The sequence below is a fragment of the Macaca thibetana genome, chromosome 13 (assembly GCF_024542745.1).
Source record: "Macaca thibetana thibetana isolate TM-01 chromosome 13, ASM2454274v1, whole genome shotgun sequence".
Taxonomy (NCBI): domain Eukaryota; kingdom Metazoa; phylum Chordata; class Mammalia; order Primates; family Cercopithecidae; genus Macaca; species Macaca thibetana.
The window spans coordinates 78,704,188-78,726,017 of NC_065590.1; the positions used below are offsets into that span (position 1 = coordinate 78,704,188).

The 21,830-nt window shown below is 48.6% G+C and overlaps 1 protein-coding gene across 1 annotated transcript in view; it reads right to left on the minus strand.

Annotated features, from left to right (window-relative positions):
- PLB1 (phospholipase B1) overlaps window positions 1-21,830 on the minus strand; it is a 127,315-nt gene that overhangs the window by 101,673 nt on the left and 3,812 nt on the right. Inside the window, 9 exon segments of the mRNA XM_050754033.1 lie at window positions 1,037-1,141; window positions 2,358-2,433; window positions 4,260-4,339; window positions 5,057-5,119; window positions 11,792-11,878; window positions 14,444-14,493; window positions 14,823-14,915; window positions 18,274-18,317; window positions 18,911-18,951. Coding sequence (XP_050609990.1) covers window positions 1,037-1,141; window positions 2,358-2,433; window positions 4,260-4,339; window positions 5,057-5,119; window positions 11,792-11,878; window positions 14,444-14,493; window positions 14,823-14,915; window positions 18,274-18,317; window positions 18,911-18,951 — 639 coding nt within the window.

The window sequence follows — 21,830 nt, forward strand, 5'->3', positions numbered from 1 at the left end:
TCCAACAGGCAGGAGCCAGAAGCCTGGAGGAAGGGACTGTCCCCAGACACAGGACTGAGGCCCCAGAGGCTGCAGAGACCTCGGTCAGCAAGTGTGGACCACGTGCCACATGGTCTGGGTGGCCCCTTGCCCAGTGATCTGGGGGAGGGGGTAAGGGCAACTCAGATTCCCCTCCCTTCCAGAGATGGATGGAGAGGAGCGTGCAGCAGGAGGGACAAGAGCTGGAATCCCTGGAGATTCTCTTCAGAATAAGCACGATGGCCAAGAGGTACGAGTGCTTCCCCAGCACCAGACGCCACTCTGCGTCCCCCTAAGTATTAACTCATGTGGCCCTGATGGCCACCGAGAGGGAGGACATGTTACTAAACAGCCCTGATTTTACAGAACAGAGTTCAACACCTTGTCTAAGGTCACACAGCCGGCCACCCCAGAGCCAGAAGGGGAAGCTAGGCCATTCACCCTGGGCTACCCTGGGCTGCCCTGCCTCTAACAGCCCGTCTCATGTGGGCTGTTCAACCCTGTGAGGAAATTGTACAGGAAAGTATAAGAGAATATGGGGGTATTTCCCCTAAGACTATGCATCCTGAGTTCAGGAGAGCTGAACTGGGCTGAGGCTTGTTGGGGTAAGGGTGGGAGAGGGGGCAGGAACAGATGTATGGCCCAGGCCTTCTCCCCACCACACTCTTCACAGTTTTTTTTTTTTTTTTTTTTTTTTTAGACTGAGTCTCGTTCTGTTGCCCAGGCTGGAGTACAGTGGCAGAATCTCAGCTCATTGCAGCCTCCGCTTCCTGAGTTCAAGCAATTCTCATGCCTCAGCCTCCCAAGTAGCTGAGATTACAGGCACTCACCATCATGCCTGGCTAATTTTTGTATTTTTAGTAGAGACGGGGTTTCACCACGTTGGCCAGGTTGCTCTCAAACTCCCGACCTCAGGTGATCCACCCACCTCGGCCTCCCAAAGTGCTGGGATTGCAGGAGTGAGCCACCACGCCTGGCCCCAACTACCCTCTCGATACGCCATGCAGCCCCCACTTACCGAGGGTACAGACGGGGTGGTTTCATAGAAGAAAGGCTGGAAAACCACCGTGAAGGACTCCTGCTCACTGTACCTGCTGGAGGCCAGGAGGCTGTTCCAGGCTTCCTGGAGAAGGGAGCAGAGAGGTGACCATCCAGGAACATGAGCAAAGCAGAGCCAGCCCCAGCCCTGACCAGATCATTCTCAGCAGCCCTGGGACAGAATCTGCCCCTCGCGTTGTTCTCAAGTGCTATTCTGAAGCTCCCTCTTGTCTCACCCTTCAGGGCTCTTTGATAGCTCAGCTGAGTTTTCATTTGTCTCTGAAGTGCCAGCATTAGGTAATACCAGAGACAGACCTAAAATATATTCTCTGGAAGCTTAGGAATGCCAAGAAAGCCCAGCGTATGGTGGGGCCCCCTGCTCTCTTCAAGAGCTAAGTTTGGTAGAGGCAGGGGCCTTAACCACTCAAAACATGTTGTCATTTCCAGAGCGAGAGAGGTGCCATGCAACTTCAAATAAAAATTCATCATGTTAACACATGCTAACAGAAACTGTGCTTTGTGCTGTTTGCTAAGAGGGATGATGGCCTTCATTAAGCCCTTCACCCTTATTTATTTATTTGACAGAGTCTCGTTCTCTTGCCCAGGCTGTAGTGCAGTGGTGCGATCTCGGCTCACTGCAACTTCCACCTCCCAAGCTCAAGTGACTTCTCTTGCCTCAGCCTCCCGAGTAGCTGAGACTATAGGCGCATGCTACCATGCCTAGCTAATGTTTGTATTTTTAGTAGAGACGAGGTTTCACCATGTTGCCCAGGCTGGTCTTGAACTCCTGACCTCAAGTGATCTGCCCGCCTCAGCCTCCCACAGTGCTGGGATTACAGGTGTGAGCCACCACGCCTAACCCCTTCACCCTCTCTTGAGGTCTCTTCTGTGAACTGGAATGTGCATCTTCAGGAGCCCTGGTTTGCCTTTGGGCTGTAGGCTGGGGACAGACACACTGGGCAGAACCAGTTCACCCGCTCCAGATGTGGTACTACAAGTGGCACTGATGACCAAAAGCATTCCAGAATGAATCTTCGAAGTTCCTCACTACCTTTTGCCTAAAGTGCCCCCACTGTCCCCCTACTCGTACCCCTACCCGTACTGTAGCCCCCATTTTACACGCAGGAATCCCGAAATCACCACCACAACGTGAAGCAAGAGCAGCTCTCTTTGCTCCTGACTTAGTCCTGAATTCAGCTGGAGACGTCCTAACATGAGCAAACTCAACTAATTGTCCCGTTCTCCTTGGCAACCACCCCACCCCTGTGAGCCAGCAGCCCGGGCTCCCAGGGTGGGCTCACCTGATAAGACCACTGCATCACCACCTTGGCCAGCCTGGAGGTCTCCTCTGAGCAGTTGCAGGGCTCTGGCGCAGGGCTGCAGGTTGAAACACACCAGGAATGGGAGAGGGGAGGCAGTGTGGGGGAAGGGGGTGCATCCAGGCTGCCTGTTATGGAAGAAGGGGCCTAGGAGTTGCTTAAGGAGTAGGGACGAAGAAGCTTAAGTCTTAGAGGACACAAATGTTGGGAAGAACAGAGGGTGGGTGGTCCCTTCCTGGGGGTGGGTATGGGATGGAGGGAAGCTCTCCCTGGGGAGTGGGTATGGATTTGGGGGTGGGTATGGGATGGAGGGAAGCTCTCCCTGGGAGGTAGGTATGGGATGGAGGGAATCTCCCTGGGAGGTAGGTATGGGATGGAGGGAGGCTCTCCCTGGGGGGTGGCTATGGGATGGAGGGAATCTCCCTGGGGGTAAGGTATGGGTTGGGGGTTGGGTATGGGATGAAGGGAAGCTCTCCCTGGGGGGTGGGTATGGGTTAGGGGGTGGCTATGGGATGGAGGGAATCTCCTTGGGGGATGGGGATGGGTTGGGGGTGGCTATGGGACGGAGGGAAGCTCTCCCTGGGGGGTAGGTATGGGATGGAGGGAATCTCCCTGGGGGGTGGGTATGGGTTAGGGAGTGGGTATGGGATGGAGGGAAGCTCTCCCTGGGAGGTAGGTATGGGATGGAGGGAATCTCCCTGGGGGGTAGGTATGGGATGGAGGGAGGCTCTCCCTGGGGGGTGGCTATGGGATGGAGGGAATCTCCCTGGGGGTAAGGTATGGGTTGGGGGGTGGGTATGGGATGGAGGGAAGCTCTCCCTGGGGGGTGGGTATGGGTTAGGGGGTGGGTATGGGATGGAGGGAATCTCCCTGGGGGGTGGGTATGGATTTGGGGGTGGGTATGGGATAGAGGGAAGCTCTCCCTGGGGGGTGGGTATGGGTTAGGGGGTAGGTATGGGATGGAGGGAATCTCCCTGGGGGGGTGGGTATGGATTTGGGGGTGGGTATGGGATAGAGAAAAGCTCTCTCTGGGGGGTGGGTATGGAATGGAGGGAAGCTCTCCCTGGGGGGTGGGTATGGATTTGGGGGTGGGTATGGGATAGAGGGAAGCTCTCCCTGGGAGGTGGCTATGGGATAGAGGGAAGCTTTTCCTGGGGGGTGGATATGGGATGGAGAAAAGCTCTTCCTAGTGGATAAGTATGGGATAGAGGGAAGCTTTTTCTCCCTCTTCATCTCTCAGTCTTCCTCCTCCCCCTTCATTGCTCTTCACACCAGACACCCACATCCCATTCTCCTTTCCCTCCCCTGTACCTTCTCTGTCTTGCGTCCTCTTCAGAGCCCTCCTTCCCCTCAGTACCCCCTTCTCTCCTTTCCAGCACCCTTTTCTCCACCACCCTTGCCCTGACTTTTTCTACACGAACTTCTTTTCTAGGTCCAGAGCCAAAATTTTTAGGATTTGGCTCCAAAAAGTTTAAAGTCTATGAACATTTTCAGAAATATATAGGAATCAAGTTCTGTTAAGTTAAACTACATTTAGGCTACGTTTTTCTATCCAATTTCCAGAAGTAACACTTCTTAGCTTATGAATGTTTTGCCAAGGCGAACTCTCAAATCACTCTGGCACGGAGGAGAGCCTCTGGCATGACATCAACCAGACCGAGTATTTTATTCTTTGACTCAGTCCCCAAAACAATGCTTGGCAGGGGGCCCGCCCCACCCCGACTCTGCCACTCGCTCGGGTGTCAGCTTGCACATGTTTCTCAGCCTCCCTTGGCCTCTGTTCTTTAGGGTCCCTCATAGATTAAGGCACATGAAGGGCCCCCACAGGACACACACGTGACAGCCGTGTCACAGATGCACGTCTCATTCCCCTTCCCCTTTTACCTGAGCCAAGTGCCCTGATACCGACGAGAGACCTCTGCAACCTCAGAGAGGTCCACCAGGTTTACAAACGCTCTGGGGACCTAGGAGGACACAGAGAGAGGAACGTGAGTATTTGCCAAGTCGCCATGACTGCTGGGCTTTCTGGAACTCCTGCTTGGGCCCCATCTGGGGTGTGGCTGAGTGTGATGGGCCTCCCCTTGATTAACTTGGCATGATCCTTTGGGAGATGTTTGGTCGGGGTCAGTCCGCGCTGCCAGCCCTGCATCTGTGCCATCCAGAAACAGGACTCTCTGTCCCTCACGGTGGGTGGGGAGTCTCCCACCAGTGTCCACGGGGCAGCGAGACCACTGGGGCTATGGGCCTGCAGCCCCCTCCAGCGGAAAGCTGCCCTCCAGAGGAGCAAAGCAGAAGGCAGAGCCACAGCAACCCCCAGCCGATTCTCAGACCCTGCAGCAGCGTCACAGTCACTGAGCAGAAAGGTCTTGAAGGTCCTCAGGCCCCTCCATCTCGTCCTTGCCCCAGACTCAGCTAGAGAGTGGCCTTAGGGCAGAGCAGGGCCACTGAGGACTCAAGGAAGAGTCGAGTTTCTCTCAGAAGTTTCCTTTGCAGGAGTGGAGTGCGCTCTCCTGGCCCATGTTCTCATTTGAAAGGATGAGAAGATGGGGTCCTCTAAAGTTTCCCCTTTCCCAAGGGTCCCAGTCCCCCTCACAGGAGTCCATTTCCCCACCCTGGTGGAGGCCATATGAGGGTAAATGGGCCCCACCGCCCTCAGGGGAGCCCTGGGCCCACGGCCTCACCTCCTGCTGCAGGTAGTCCAGCACCCCCATCAGCTCGTCCATGCTGCCCGCCACACGCCCGTTCTGTGAGAGGAGAACCGTGCTGAGTGAGGGTGCCTGCAGGAGGACCACGAGGTGAGGCCACCCAGACTCACGACAGGCCCATCCCTGCCAGGCAAGACCACGGGCAAAGGTCCCATCTAGACCTGGCATTCCACAAACGAAGATAAGAGTTCCCAGAGCTTCCTAGTTTTGTCTTCCTTTTGTCATCCGTTTTCTCCCCAACCCATCATCCACCATGGAAAACCGAACTCCCCCTAGCTGACAAGTTCCACCAGGAAAGGGTAGACTCAAAGTCAGAGCAAGATCAGAAATACCTGGTGTGATTCTGAAGCTCACACTGAGGGACGGGAGACTTACTCCCAAAGACTTGAGGAATCGCTTTTTCCTGAAGAAAATCAGGTCCAACAGGGAAATACAATTAACCCTGTATTTAAGGCCCCAGAGGGGCCTCGGAACCTTTACGTGGTCTTATTTTATCAGCCTTTCTCTTGCCGTGCTTGCTCTAAGATAAGGGTTCCTAGAGAAAGAGTTAAAGACATCTCCCACCCACCCAACACACATACCACTCCCCTTCCTGCAGGTAATGAAAATCAGCAAATGAAGCACCTCAAAAATGGACCTGCTTTACCATTTTTTTTTTTTTTTTTGAGATGGAGTCTCGCTCTTTTGCCCAGGTTGGAGTGCAGTGGTGTGATCTTGGCTCAGTGCAACCTCCACCTCCTGAGTAGCTGGGATTACAGGTGCCCACCACCATGCCCAGCTAATTTTTGTATTTTTAGTAGAGACAGGGTTTCACCACGTTGGCCAGGCTGGTCTCAAACTTCTGATCTCAAACGATTCATCTACCTCAGCCTCCCAAAGCGCTGGGATTACAGGCTGGGTACAGTGGCTCACACCTGCTTTACCTTTTCAATGTGAAAAATAATAAAAATCACAAGACAAACTCCTAGCTGCCTGCAGACTGGCTGTCCCTTAAGGCAACTTGGCTCAGACAGGAAGACACGGAAGGCCAAGGAGCTGTTCTGTTTCCCGGAGGGGACACAGGCAGTGACTCTGGAGACAGCTGTCAATCACCCGGGCTGGCACCGCACAGGAGGAAGTGCAGTGTCCCTGTCTCTCTGCCCCTTCACCGGCTGTCTCTGTTTCGGTGTGAGGCTGGCTTCCGGGAGGCCAGTTCAGCAGGTCTGTTACCATAACGCCTTCTGTCTAGTTTTCTCCTAAGTGAGCCACTCCCTGACCGTGACATCAAACATCACCCTCGCTTTCCTGAAAACCCCGGGGGGAACTGTGTCTAGAGGCACCCTCGCTGCCCATCTGTACCATATCCCTGGAGAGGCGGGGGACCCTGCGTGGCCCTCCCTAGAGTGTGACTCTTGCTGTAGAAACCCCTGGTCAAGGTGTTTGCTCGCAGCTGCAGAGGGAACCGGGGCCCACCCAGTCATTCCAGGCACTGCATGGTTGTCGCTCAGGACACCAGCTGTCCCCGTTTCTCAGTAGAACACATTATGCTCCTATAAGATGTCCCTTCTCTATAAGGTCACACATAATAAATTCCTGGAACCCAAAGTCAGGAAAAAGCTGATTTCTTCAAATGAACTGGTACATTTCCATTTGTATCATTTGCCCCCTGGTTTGGAAGAACGTCTATTATCAAACATGTGCCTGAGACCCAACTTAACTCTTTCTAATAAATTATTTTCTCGGGGTTTATACCAAGGAATGGGATTACTCAGTCAAAAACTAGAAACACGTTTAGGTTTCTTGACTCCCACAGCAGTGTACCCTCCAAAAGGCTGCCACCTGTAGTTAGAGACATTTGCAAGGGATAAATGTGTCTGCTTTCTTGTCATCAGCTCTTTTTCCATTTTCCTCTGATTTTTAAAATCTTACTCATGAATAAAGCTAAATTTAACTAGAGAGCAGCAAGCAAGTGTCCAGACACAAAAAGCATCCTCAGGTCACTGCTGTGAGCCAGGTTATCATTCACCTCCGAAGCACCTGCCTTCAGAGCCATTGTCACACCTGATGGATAATTCCTGACTCGACGCTCTGACTTTGGTCATAAGAAACTCCTGAAGAACAACTGGACACAGGCCCTTTTTTATTTCCCATTAAAGGAGCCCAAAGGTCTCTACAGGGGAAGAGAATTCCAGGTCCTAAGTTGGGGCAGGACAGTAGCTCAACATTTCCTCTTAATGGTAAAACATGTTTTTCTTGTGGGAACTTTTAGGAAAACCTTGACACCTGCTCTGTAAGGTCAGGTGGCAGCCAGTGCCCACTTCCTCAGCATTTGCCCACGGAAGGATCTCCAGTGGCCCCTGGGTCTCTACAGAGCATTTTTTTTTTTTTTTTTTAAAGACAGAGTCTCACTCTGTTGCTCAGGCTGGAGTGCAGTGGCATGATCTCAGCTCACTGCAGCCTCCACTTCCTGGGTTCAAGTGATTCTCCTGTCTCAGCCTCCCTAGTAGCTGGGACTACAGGCATGCGTCACCACATCCAGCTAATTTTTGTATTTTTGGTAGAGACAGGGTTTCACCACGTTGGCCAGGCTGGTCTCGAACTCCTAACCTCAATTGATCCACCTGCCTTGGCCTCCCAAAGTTCTGAGATTACAGGCATGAGCCACCATGCCTGGCCATCTACAGAGCACATTTTCACAATCACCAAGGGAGAGCTTATACCTGAGATGTGCTTTGAGAAAAATAAAAATGCCACGTAAGAACTTCTCAAACAAAGATGCTGAGCTATACCATAGGATTAGCTTAAACAGGGAAGTGTGGCCAGAGGTACCACTAGGAGGTAAGTGTGGGTCTGGGCTGTGAGAAGGGCAGCACCAGTGGGCCTGACCAGGAGGCCAAAGGAGCCAGGCCTAGGAGCCATAGGGCCTCTGGGGGAAGTGGAAGTGGAGGTGAGATTTATTCCAGGCATCAAAGCCTTGGTGGTTTTTGTGCGACAGGAAAAATCAAGACGGAAAAAGAAATAGAATAAAGAGGGAATTTGAGTTGATGCTGGCAGGTGTTGCTATAATTAGCTAAATTTATGGACATCAAATTATTGGTTTACAGCTGTTTAAAAATGAGGAGGCATGATTACTTTTGTCACATGTTTTGAACCAATTAAAAGTGTGAGCTGGCCGGGCGCAGTGGCTCACGCCTGTAATCCCAACAGTTTGGGAAGCCGAGGTGGGTGGATCACAAGGTCAGGAGATCGGGACCATTCTGGCTAACACGGTGAAACCCCATCTCTACCAAAAAATACAAAAAAACTAGCTGGGCATGGTGGCGGGCACCTGTAGTCCCAGCTACTCGGGAGGCTGAGGCAGAAGAATGCTGTGAACCTGGCAGGTGGAGACTGCAGTGAGCAGAGATTGCGCCACTGCACTCCAGCCTGGTGACAGAGTAAATTCCATCTCAAAAAAAAAAAAAAAAAAGGAAAAAAAGTGCTAGCTTCTAAGTGTAAATAAACTCAATTCATATGTAATCAATATGACTAGATCTTGCAGGAATTTCTCATGTTGACAAAAATCATGAAGTCTGAGAACAAGCATTAGGAAGGTTGTAGAGAATAGGCGCTCACTGCCATTAGTGGAAATATGAGAGTTCAGCCACTTTGGAGGGCAATTAGGCAGAGCCTATTAAAATCCAGAATGTGTGCACCTAAAGACTGGCATAGGAATCTATTCCAGGTGCTTTTCTTGAGACTGTTTTTTTCTTGTTGTTGTTGTTGTTGTTGTTGTTGTTTTTTGAGATGGAGTCTCTGTCACGCAGGTTGGAGTACAGTGGCACAATCTTGGCTCACTGCCACCTCTGCCTCCCGGGTTCAAGCAATTCTCCTGCCTCAGCCTCCCAAGTAGCTGGGATTACAGGTGCCCACCACCATGGCTGGCTAATTTTTGTATTTTTAGTAGAGACAGGGTTCCACCATATTGGCCAGGCTGGTCTTAAACTCCTAACCTTGTGATCCACCCACCTCGGCTTCCCAAAGTGCTGGGATTACGGGCGTGAACCACCGCGCCCGGCTCTTGAGATTGTTTTTATCTTGACCCACGGTGTGAGATGCGTTTCACATCCCAATCCAGTACAAGTATCCATATAGAAATGATGCAAAAATCTCATGAACCAATACTTACCTCACTACATGCAATGAACTCAAATATTTTATTCTTTTTTTTTTTTTTTTTTTACAATGTTGGTTGCAATCCTTTAAACTGATTTTTTGACTCACTAATGTACTTCAGTCCACAAAAATCACTGTATCTAGGAAAACTCTTCCACATAGTCAAGTAAATGAGCAAGACTGTTTATTGCAGCATTGTTCATAATAGTGAAAAACTAGAAATACCTACATTGCCATCAGTATAGGAAAACGGTGAAATAAAATGTAGTAACATTACACAACAAAATACTCATGTAAGAGAGAGAAACTCATTCCATATGTATCAACATGACTAGATTTCAACAATACTTGGTTAGTGAAAAAAATTGTTTTCAGTAGTACACACAATATAACACTATTTATATTAAATCTCTCTCATACATACATGCATGCAAAATAATGCTTAGATTTATAGATATGTAAGAGGTTTGCAAAGAAAAAGAGAGAGAGGATTAGGGAGGTGGCCAAAAGGATACGTATTTTAGCTTTAACTGATGTTTTAGTTTCTAGAAGGAAAATATTTGTGTACTGCTTGCATAACTAAAAATACAAATAAATGTGTAGATGAATACATGTGCACAAGAATACAACATGTATTTGAGAATGCTTGAAGGTATAAATACATGAAAGCATGCAAGAATTTATGTAGGAATGTTTAAACACAAGACAAAGTACATGGAAAATCATCAATGAGTCTAAGTATTCATAAATGGGTTCATACATTAAAAAAATGCTAGCATGAACAAACTAATCACAAATACAATAGCATGTGTCTGTGTGTAAGATGAGAAAATGAATTTATACATGAATATAACTTATGGATGAATGATTCCATTAGTGAATACATGGAAGAATGCAGCAATGTCTAAGTGTTTGAACACTTCAGTGCATGACTGCATAAATGCATGAGTTAATGTCCTGAATTAATGAGTATACAGAAGAATGCACCAATGTCTAAATGCTTGAACATGTCAATGCATGAATGCATACATTCATGAAGTAATGCATAATGATCAAAAAGGGGGGCTGTGCAGAGAACAAACGAGGCATGTAAATTTCACTTGGCACTGTAGAAAACAGAGGGTAAACTAGAACAATAAATCTTCATTATCTATATGCTGGAAACCCAGAAAGGCAGCAAGAATATTGGCCAATGAGAGCTAGTCAGGAAGGTGGATTTCCATCAACATTCTCCCAAGGCTTGACATTACTAAAGGAAGGGGAGTTCTGATGGTGAGCCAGGAGTTAGTGGGAGTGTGGGGCACTTGAAGGAAGGCAAGAGTATCTATTGTAGGAGAGAGGCACAGAGAAGAAAACACCACCTCCAGAAGCTCCACCATGCCTGTGCCCTGGCCTGGAGGGTGGCGAAGAGGACAAGCTGATCCCATAAGTGGCAGGGCCAGCATGGTAGCAGCCAGGCTTCAGGATCCTGAAGAAGAGTCCAGGTGCCATTTATTTTACCATGGCTTAGATTTCTAAACCACCCCTTACACTTTCAACTGATCCTAATCTGAATGATCTTCAGTAAAGACTTAAGTCATAGATATTCACCTACATAAATAATAAATGAGACCACATGTTTCATGTCCTGTTTCCAGAAAAGCCAAGGCACTTGGAAGACACAGTCTACTTCAATAAACAGCAGCCTTCCCACTACAAATAGAATTCATGGGCCAAGGAGTGAGGATGGTATGCACCCTGCTTTATTTCTTAAATTCAGAACTTACATGAAATCAGAATTAAGAGGCAAGATAGTTTTTTTTTTTTTTTTTTTTTTTTTTTTTGAGACGGAGTCTCGCTCTGTAGCCCAGGCTGGAGTGCAGTGGCCGGATCTCAGCTCACTGCAAGCTCCGCCTCCCGGGTTCACGCCATTCTCCGGCCTCAGCCTCCCGAGTAGCTGGGACTACAGGCGCTGCCACCTCGCCCGGCTATTTTTTGTATTTCTTAGTAGAGACGGGGTTTCACCGTGTTAGCCAGGATGGTCTCGATCTCCTGACCTCGTGATCCGCCCATCTCGGCCTCCCAAAGTGCTGGGATTACAGGCTTGAGCCACCGCGCCCGGCCAAGGCAAGATAGTTTTTAACCAACTAGAACGCTAATTTTCTCAGTTGCGGAATGACTGTTGACTCTACTTATCTGTCTCTACTTCCTTTTCCTGATATGAGAGATGGTAAGTAAAAAACACCTGCTCCTTGTGACAGTTATGAACGCATGTCATATGTACAACATTATGAATTATCTAATGTCACTAAACTGTACACTTAAAATGATTAAGATGGTCAACTTTATGTGTATTTTATCACAATAAAAAAAATTGAAGCAATAAAACTCACAAAACGCCTGTTCAAGCATGTTTCTTTGAGTATCTGACTGTCTGTCTGCCCATCTATCCATCCATCCATCCATCCATCCATGTTCTAAAATAGGTGGCATTAGCCCCACCCTGATAGCTGGGGATCAGGTAATCAGGCAGGTTTGGTTCACTCCCTCTTCATCCCCAGCATCTGCAATCCCTCAGTCCCCAAGGCTGCCATTTACCTGTTGAGCAGAGGGGCACAGGTAACACTGGCTTGCATTACTGAAGAACACATTGATGAGCTTCCAGTCAAGCTGAAAATCAAGTTGCTGAAGAAAAGGGCAACAGCATGAAAAGGAGATTGTGGCAAGACCTTGAACCAAAATAATGCCTTTGTTTTCATGTCTTTCCATTTCATACATCCATCCCTGAAAAACTCATGTATGAATTTTTTTTCGATAGTAGTATATGGCAGGAGTTTAAAGTGGTATAACTGCTCTAGGTTGATAAAATATATCCAAAACTTTTTTTAAATTAAAAGACACACCTTTTGATCTAATTATTTCATTTCCCCAAAGATAGTTTAAGGAAACAAGGATACGTGAATGATTCAGCTACAATGATGAAGCCTTATGCATAAGAAGGAAAAACTGGAAACAACACAAATGTCCCAAACAGGGGATTGCTGTGTAAACTGTGGAATACTCATGAAATGAAACACTATGTAGCTTTTAAAATGATGCTGAAAAATGTAATTATCATGGGAACTAATCTATTGAGAAAAGGTTATAAAAAGTATCTTTGGCTGGGTGCAGTGGTTCACGCCTGTAATCCCAGCACTTTGGGAGGCCGAGGTGGGTGGATCACCTGAGGTTGGGAGTTTGAGACCAGCCTGACCAACATGGAGAAACCCCGTCTCTACTAAAAATATAAAATTAGCCGGGCATGGTAGCACATGCCTGTAATCCCAGCTACTCGGGAGGCTGAGGCAGGACAATCGCTTGAACCTGGGAAGTGGAAGTTGCGGTGAGCCGAGATCACACCATTGCACTCCAGCCTGGACAACAAGAGCAAAACTCCATCTCATTTAAAAAAAAAAAAAAAAGGCCGGGCGCGGTGGCTCACGCCTGTAATCCCAGCACTTTGGGAGGCCGAGGCGGGCGGATCACAAGGTCAGGAGATCGAGACCACGGTGAAACCCCGTCTCTACTAAAAATACAAAAAATTAGCTGGGCGCGGTTGTGTAGTCCCAGCTACTCGGGAGGCTGAGGCAGGAGAATGGCGTGAACCCGGGAGGCGGAGCTTGCAGTGAGCCGAGATCGCGCCACCGCACTCCAGCCTGGGCGACAGAGCGAGACTCCGTCTCAAAAAAAAAAAAAAAAAAAAAAAAGCATCTTTATCCAGTAACATCCCTGTTTTATAAAATACATAAAGATATATATGCTAGGAAAAAATATGGAAGGTAATATACACCAAGTTATTAACTATAATTATCTTTGGGTTATTAGGATTAAGGATGGTTTTACTTTTTGCTTATCTGTGTTTTCTGATTTTTTCAATAATGAACATGCATTTCTTGTGTAACCAGGAAACAAACTGGTTTTTTAAGAGGCAGCACGGTGTAGTTGAGGAACACTGGACTATGAAGCAGGCACTTTAGGTTTTGGCTCTAACTAGCTGTGTGAACTTGCACAGGTCACATTACTTCTGGGAACTTCAGTTTCCACATCTGGAAAATTACAGGGTTAGACACAGGATCTCTTCTCTATTTTACAGAATAATGATTATTTCAGAAATTCTGGAATTCTCCTGTTTGGGAAAACAAACTTTATGGTGTAGCTCCTGCTCTAGTCCCTGTCCTCATATGCCTTGGAATGACCTTCACTTCACTTCCTGAACTCTTTAATGTATGCATGGCTGGCTGAAACAGCAGCTTCCCTTGGTTCCAGCAGTCCAGGCTCAGTGCTTAGATACAGTTTGCTAGCAAGGCTTGCCTTGGTTTGATACTTGCCCATAAGGGCAGTGCAAAAGAGCAAAGGATGCTTATTACAAACTTACATAGGTTATTGAGTAAATAGTTTAAGAACTGTTAGGAGAGTGGTACCAAGGCTCCCAGTATGTATGTGACAGAGGCCTCCACCCTAAGAACTAAAATTAATATGGTAATTATTAGTAACAGCAATCACCACTACAATAACAATGCAAGCTACAGGCTTTTATATTATGTATTGAGTCTGTGCCAGGCACATTCAATATCTCATTTAATGCTCCCAAAACCCTACACTGCAGCTCTTTTATCATCCCATTTCATAAACAGGAAAACTGAGGTTTACGGAGGTAAGTGCCTTACCCAACATCATACAGTTAATAGGCAGAGAATTCAAGACTCAAACTCAAACCAGTCTCACCTGGAACTGAAGCTAGCCACCACCTCCCTTTGGGAGAAGTCGTTTAGTCCATCTGTTGACTTTCAGCAGGACCACACGGAAAACCATTCTGAACAGGATTGGTCCTTTTGGCTGAGCATTATGACTCACCCTGTAATCTCAGCACTTTAGGAGGCCGAGGCAGGCAGATTGCTTGAGCCCAGGAGTTTGAGATCAGCCTGGGCAACGTGGCAAAACCCCGTCTCTACCAAAAATATAAAAATTAGCCAGTCTCATAACTGGTCTCAAAATAAATAAATAAAGAGATGGATACAAATTAACAATGAAAAAGAATTGGTCCTTTCCTTTAATGACCACCAGAGAATGGCAAAGGCATTTTTTATAATCCAGGCCACACTGGTTGCTGAGTTCATGGTAAAATGGTACCAGGGCCATTATCACTTTGATCTGCCCGCCTTGCAGCAAACCCAGGCAGCCCAGCCATGCCAGAGTTGGATGGATGCTTACCAGGTTCTCTTTCATGTTTCTCACCAGTTCTTCAGCCTGAATCCACAAGTCTCTGGGCAGAGGGAGGGAAACAGAGAGGAAAATCAGCTAAATGTTATTTTGTCAAGGGCTGGAAGCTTGCCCCTTGCCATAGCTCAGGTGCCAGTCTCTGAGCTTGACCCACCCCTGGCTTCTGAAGAGTGGGCACTGACCTACTTTTCAAAATGAGGTTCATCAGGCAGACTGAAATCAGCTGGAGGGGGCATTTGGGCTTTGACTTAAATATTTCTATTTTTAAGCCTCTTTGACTTTGCCAGCCCCCCAAATCTTCCCGCCTATATGTTGAGACCAGCAGGAATACATACCCCAGAGAGAGACGGAAAGGGAACTTACTCAGCACCATCGGCACCATCGTGGGGTACCACTGTCTTTCCAGTGTGGCACACGGGCATTGGAACGGAAGGATTGAAATGTCTGATGATGTCTGAAAGGACTAAAGAGAGAACTGGTTTGAGGCCCTGGCCTTCACCAGCTGAAGGTCACCTCTAAAGACTGACCTACCTACTGTTGGGAGTGGTGGCTCATGCCTATAATCTCAGTACTTTGGGAGGCTGAGGCAGGAGGATCACTTGAGCCCAATAGTTTGAGACCAGTCAGGGCAACATAGCAAAACGCTGTCTCTATGAAGACAGAAATTAGCCGGGTGTGGTGATGCTCACCTGTGGTCATAGCCACTTGGGTAGCTGAGGCAGGAGGATCGCTTGAGTCCAGGAGGTCAAGACTGCAGTGAGCTGTGTTTGTGCCACTGCACTCTAGCCTGGGCAACAGAGCAAGACCCCATTTCAAAAATAATAATTAAAAAAAAAAAAGACTGACCCCCTTCCTCTAGAGTGAGCTGCCAGGGTTGCCACCCCTATTCCAAGGCATGGTCCTTCCTCACACCCTGCCTGGGGCTGTGAGGCCACCCCTGTAGCCTCTGTGAGGTTATCTGTACCTCTGGAGCAGTCCTCTGGAAGTGAAGGAGCTAAAAATGAACATCTGTGAAGTGCTAGGCCAGGCCCAGTGCTAAGCACTTTACATGCGTTATCTCACTTAATCCTCAGTAACAAACACATGGCAATATGATCTCCAAGTTAGAGAAAGGGAAACTGAGACAGAAAAATCAAGCGAGCTGGCCAGGGTCTCACAGTTAACTGAGGTTGCTGGGGTTTGAATCAGAGTTCTGGGACACCGAGGCTTTTCACTGTCATGTGCTACTGCCTCATTAGAGCAAGTGATGCTGGGACAGGGACTCAGGCTGCCTTCCAGCCCCCCTCCCTCCTCCTGAGAGTGACAGCAGGGTGGGAAAGCTCCAGGGAACATGCAGAGAACACGTCCCAGAGCTGACAGCCAGGGGACCGCTAAAAATAGTGCTGTCAGGAGCAGTTGTGTCTTGCTCCTGAGAGGGAAGAGGGCAGAGCAGGGAGACAGTGTCATGGGAGGGAGAGGCCTCCACTCCTCCACCCGACTCCCCTTTCTTTTCGCCCCATCCAGAAGCGCCTCAGGGCTTCACGGGAGCAGGATCCAGAAGGTGGCATTAAAGGGGCTCCCTGTGAAGGAGGCTGACACTGTGCAGGCAGCAGGCAGGGCGGGGGTGGGAGAACTGGCCTGGAAGTCAGGGGACTGGTCACTCAGCTTTGCAACCTTGGGCAGCCTGCTAACTCGTGTGTGATTCCGTTTTCCCCATCCTTAACCCAAAATAATGAACTTCATTCTCTAACCCCGGATTGGCTTACAAAGAAACCCATTTCCGCCTGTGGTGGGAAAGCAGGGAAAGTTCTGAGCTGGGTTCAGGTTTATCGGGACAGCATGAACATGTACATGGGTGAGGGGTACTCTTGCTCCCTCATCTGAAGATAGTCTGTAAGGATCAATGACAAAACACAAATATTTGGTGGTAGGTCTGAAAGAGATTGCTTTCTGAAAGAAAGGTACCTGTGTCAGTGCTCTGTGATCAAACATGACTTTGCATCTGTAAATTTGTTGGTCATTTTGTTTTAAGTCTGCTGTACTTGGTCTGTCCTTGCTGCCTCCGAGTTCCCTGGCAGCACTAGGGTGAGAACAAAGGGCACAGCCCGTGGGGTTGGACCACCTGGGTTCACAGGGACCGTGCCACTTACTGAGCACATAGCCTCAGGAAAGTCCATTTACCTCCCTGACACTTGGCTTTCCTACCTGCAAAATGGCCATAGTGGGCGAGGGCATGGCTACGTTTGGAGATCTGAAAGGTCAGGAGGCCTCTAAAGTTCTGAGATTGATGGTCAGGTGGGCTGAGTCTGAGCCAGCCCCAACCCACGCTGCACAGCACAGGCCTGGATGTCCCTAGAGCACTTTCTTCTGGGAAGACCTGCTCCTCCTGCTGGCTCAGCCACCCAGCTGGAGCTTGTAGCTGTGGTCTCCACTCCTTCCTCCTTCCCCATTGAGTATGCTGGAGTAAGGCCTGCCTTGGAGGGCTTCAGAAGCGAGATCTGCCCTCACACCTGCTTTCTGCAGGACCTCTGACCAGCTGGGACTCCTGGCCGCTCTGCTTAGAGAGGGGCACTAAGACTTGTTGCAGGGCAAATTGGGAGGAAAAATTGAGATGAATTGAGAAACTAGGCAAAGCAGCATCTGCATTTGCGGCTTGAGGGTCTAAACTATATCCCATCTTCCCAGACACCCCTCAAACATGCCGCTTCTTTTTTCCTTAAAGACAAACAGGGCCAAGTCTAGGCACAGCTGTGATAGCCACGGAGTTGGTAGTGGGCCTCCTCTTTCAGAACCCTTTGATTCTCTCCAAGGGGATCCTCCTGCCTACTGCTTTGGCCACCAACATCCTCTCACCTGTCAATCAGATCCGGGAGGGCTGAACCGCCAAGCCCAACCTTCCCTGCTGGACCGAGAGTTCTGAAGGTAGGGCCAGCATCCTGTTCATCCCTATGCTTCCCAGGGAACCTAACAATTCATAGGCCCCTCCTTTCAATTCACTGGCTGAACTGACAGGGCACTAGCTGCCTCACTTGTTCGTTACTCTCCGGGAGCATCAGCTCAGCGGAGCGCTTGCATTGTAATCTATGTCTTCTTGCTCTAATATGGACGGCAAAGTAGTTCCCCTTATTCTTGATTTATGAGCACCAAGCATAGGAGACTAACATCCCACTAGGCTGACCCAGCTGCCACTAAAGGACTGAACTTCAGGATGACTTAATAGAATCATAAGGAATCTCTGATATTACATTTTTTAAAAACTAAATTATGATAGTATATTCACAAGCACATATGTAAATCAAAAGGCCAAAATGCTAACAATAATTATCTCTAGATAGGGGATTCTAGTTGACTTTTATTTTTTCATTTCGCTTGCCTGAACCCAACTGAAGTCTTGTATTTTACAAGCAAGGGAAATATTACAGGATAAAACAGACTGAAAATTCGGCTGGGTCCTCTCCTTGGGTGGGAGGAGTGAACCACGGGCATTTTCCCTGGATGAAGTCTAGCCCTGGGTCTGGGTGGGCAGGAACCTCAGGATTCTGGCCCAGATACCCATTCCAGCTGGCCCCTAATCCCTCTCCTAGGTTCCCCAATCTTAACCCAATACCCACTGGCTTCTGTTTGCCCAGAGACCCTGGATACATTTCTCACACCCCCCCATTCAGGGTATGTGACTTTTCATATCCTGGCTTCCTTATCTGTCCTCTCAGAACACCCTCTCCTTTCTCCTGGGCTCCAGTGACAAAGTGACTGGTGGAGTCCATTCTCTTTATTAGAGAGGATGCTGCTTGTTGGGAGGGAGAGAGGCACTCTGAAATCTGGCCATGAAAACCAGAACTCACCTGTCATCACTTCCATGCACACCTGCTGTGGCCTTTCTTCAGTCCTGCAGGTCGAAGCAGACATGTGAGTGTCAGGCTGTGTTTGTCACCTGCCAACAGCCCTTCCCCTTGGTTGTGGTCTATTTCATAGCAGTCTTCGGCCTAGTCTTGCTCTGATTTTGGGATTATCCTCCCGGGGGTTAAAGGCACACCTCAAGTGGCCACGGAGTAGCCAAAATGGGGAAAACAGCTCTCTGGACCCTCCTCCGCTCCTCCAACCTGCTCTCATCTGGCCTGAAGCTGGAAGGGGAAGCAGACCCCAGGGTAGAATGAGACTGAGCCTGGCCCCAATCCTGCATGGTTCCCCAAGCACAGAGCAGAGAGCGCTTGTGGGGAGAAACAAGAACTCCCTCTATTAGCCTTTCCCACTTCTCCTCATTCACCCCAAGGACCCACTGGGGTTCTCAGGCAGAGGAAGGGTTGGACCAGGAGGCAGGATGCTGGCTTCTGGGAGCTTCTCTGCCACCTTCTCAGAGGGCAGCCTTGAGCAAGGCACTGAGCCTCCCTGGCCCTCAATCTTTCCCATCAATAAGGCAAGATTAGATGGGAGCATCTCCCTTTCTGGGGCTCCTTTCTGTTCTGTTTTCAGGATAGTTACCATTCTTGCTTCTCCAGATCACCCGTCCCTGGGTCTGGAGGCTGGAAAAGATACCCAGTGTTAACACCCAGCCAAGGGAGGTGGCAGAGCCTCTTCTAGTTAGACCCCAAGCTGCCGGTCAGAACTCCCCCTCCTACCAATAAGAGGGAACCTACAAGCCCAGGCTCCATGGCTCACGCCTGTAATCCCAACACTTTGGGCAGGAGGATCACTTGAGGTCAGGAGTTCAAGACCAGACTGGCCAATATGACAAAACCCCATCTCTACTAAAAAATACAAAAATTAGCCAGGTGTGGTGGCATGCGCCTGTAACCCCAGCTACTCGGGAGGCTGAATCGCTTGAACTCGGGAGGCAGAGTTTGCAGTGAACCAAGATGGCGCCATTGCACTCCAGCCTGGGCCATAGAATGAGACCCTGTCTCAAAAAGAAAAAAAAAAGAGAGAGAGAGAGAACCTACAGAGAAAGATGAAGCTCCTTCTGCAGGGAGGAAAAATGCTTGGCTCCCTCTGCAGCATGTTTGTCAGACCTTGGAGCGGTAGAAGGTGTGAAAGGTTTTCCTCCGCTTAGATTTCAATGCCCCCTAAAGTCATTAACTGTCCCCATAGAAACAAAGGATTGTTTTATTATGACCCTTCAAAATCAAGAGTTTATTTAACTCTCCCCCCACTGGACATAAGAGCCATGAAGGCAGGAATGTGTCCATTTTGTACTTGACTATGATGCTTGGACCTAGAACAGTGCCTGGGCATGTTGTAAGTATTCAACAAATATATGTTGAATTCATATGTTTGGAATGAACAAGATAAGTTTCCGATTTCCCCCTTGGTAAAAATGCTGGGCAACACAGGACTTGAGCCCTCTGCTGAAGATCCTAAGTCTAGGAGGAGATTTGAGACCGTGGTAACTCGCCTGGGAATCAAGGCCTTTCGCAAGCTCCCAGAAAGCTTGGAATCGTGCCCAGGACACATAAAACACTCACAAATCTTAGCTCTCCTTGGTTGTATTACTTTCAGTTTCTGATGTGAATTCTCTCTCTCAAAATTCCTAGAAGACAGTATCTCTGGGTGTGGTGGTGACAGGCAGACAGCTACACCGCATCACCTACTCCAGCCTGCACCACTTCCCTCTAAATGGTCCATCTGTCCTGACCACCCAGCCACATCGAGCACCCGCCTATAGACCTGGGTCAGGTCTCTGCAGCTCTCCAGGCAGAGCAGGCTGACTGGGAAATCTCACCAATTGGAGACAGCGTCCTTTGCTCCTCAATAAGACAGAGAAGCTAAATCTCCCAAGGAGACAAACAAAAATCACACTAAGATGGAAGTCAGGGATTATTTAAAAAGACACCCGACAGGTTAGGTAATGAGGGGAGCAGGCCTTCTGGGGCTGTGGCAAACTGGACAGCCTGAGCCCAAGCAAAGGGGGCACCCCCCAACAAGAGTCATTTTTCAAGAGGAGCTGGAAATGTGAATATTTATTTGAAGTCTGATTTCAATGTTGGCAGCTGATTCCATTAAAGACAAAGCATCACTTAGGACCATCAATTTGTTTCCGGTAATTAATTGATAGATCACCCCTCCCCGCTAGATGAACTTGATTGGAGGAGAGGGTGGTAAAGAGAGATGTTGGGAGGAAAGAGGAGAGAATAAGAGGAAAGAGGCCAGGAGAGGGGGTTGGGGGAAAGGCTCAGAGGGCAGCCACAGAGAGGTGAGGCTGCGGCTAACCCAGCAAACTCCACGTCCCCATTGTGCCCACTCCCAGCACCTTCCCTTCACACTGTTTGTTTGCTGAATGCCTGCCTTATGGCAGTTACTGTGACCCTCGGGCTGCAAAGCTAAGTAACACACAGGTTCTACCCTCAAGGAATTTGATAGAGTGAATTGTAACCTCCTTGGCAAGATAGGATATTGCAGTATGATCCGATTTAGGTTTTATATATACCCTGTTTCCCTATGTATTGCTGTACGTTGGAGAATGAATGAGAATGTATATATGTGTGTGCACGAGTGTGTGTTTGAGGTAGAGGAATTAAAGATGTGAACAGGGTCTTCTACTGTGTGTACATCTGTTTTGTTTTTTCTTATATTGAACATGTGTCACAAGTGTTATTGCAGAACTTCTACAAACATTTACGTAACTGATTTTTGAAGTTCTACAAGGAAAAGGGGTCTATAGCAATTAAGCAAGTGCTAGTCATAGTCCCAAAGAAGGGCTTATACCTTGGTTACAGAACGCTCCAGGCACTCAAAGCAGAGGTGTCAGCACTACGGATTTTTTTCTGTTTAAATTCACTGTCTTCCATTATTTTGCCCTGGTTTAGCTTTTAAAATACACATCCCAGGTAAGTTCGCGATGGCCAGCGCTCCCTCAGGACAGACAAAGGAAAAAGGCTTGCAAGGAATTGTGCTTTCAGGTTTTATCCTGAAGGTGGAGGCACCCGTCAGTGCACAGACAATGATCCTGGGGCTGGGAGATCATCCTGATGGAGCCGTGCTCCCGAGAAGCGGGAGCCGAGTGACAGCAGGAACTGCCAGCCCTGAATAATTCATGGACAAAGAGCTCTTTCCGAGATGAGACCAAGGGGTGCACGGGCTGATGGGCTTAAAGTTAGAGACCGGGGCTGGGTGGAGATTTCCCTGCGCCGGGCAGAAGGACCCGAGAGTCCTGTGGCAAGTGTGTTCCATATCTGGAGCTCTGGCATGTAAATATCAGTGTGTGCAGACACACAGGTGTAGCAGTCAGCCTGCTATCTAGTACACGGAACCTCTTCTCTCACTTATTTCCATGTCTGATTTCACCTCTCTTATCAAGGGTAACCCTCCACCCTCACCCTGACCAACACCACAGTCACAAGTGCAATTTAAAAACCACCAGCATCGATAAAAAAAGAATGCACGTGGGGAGCTCTGCCTGCTTCCA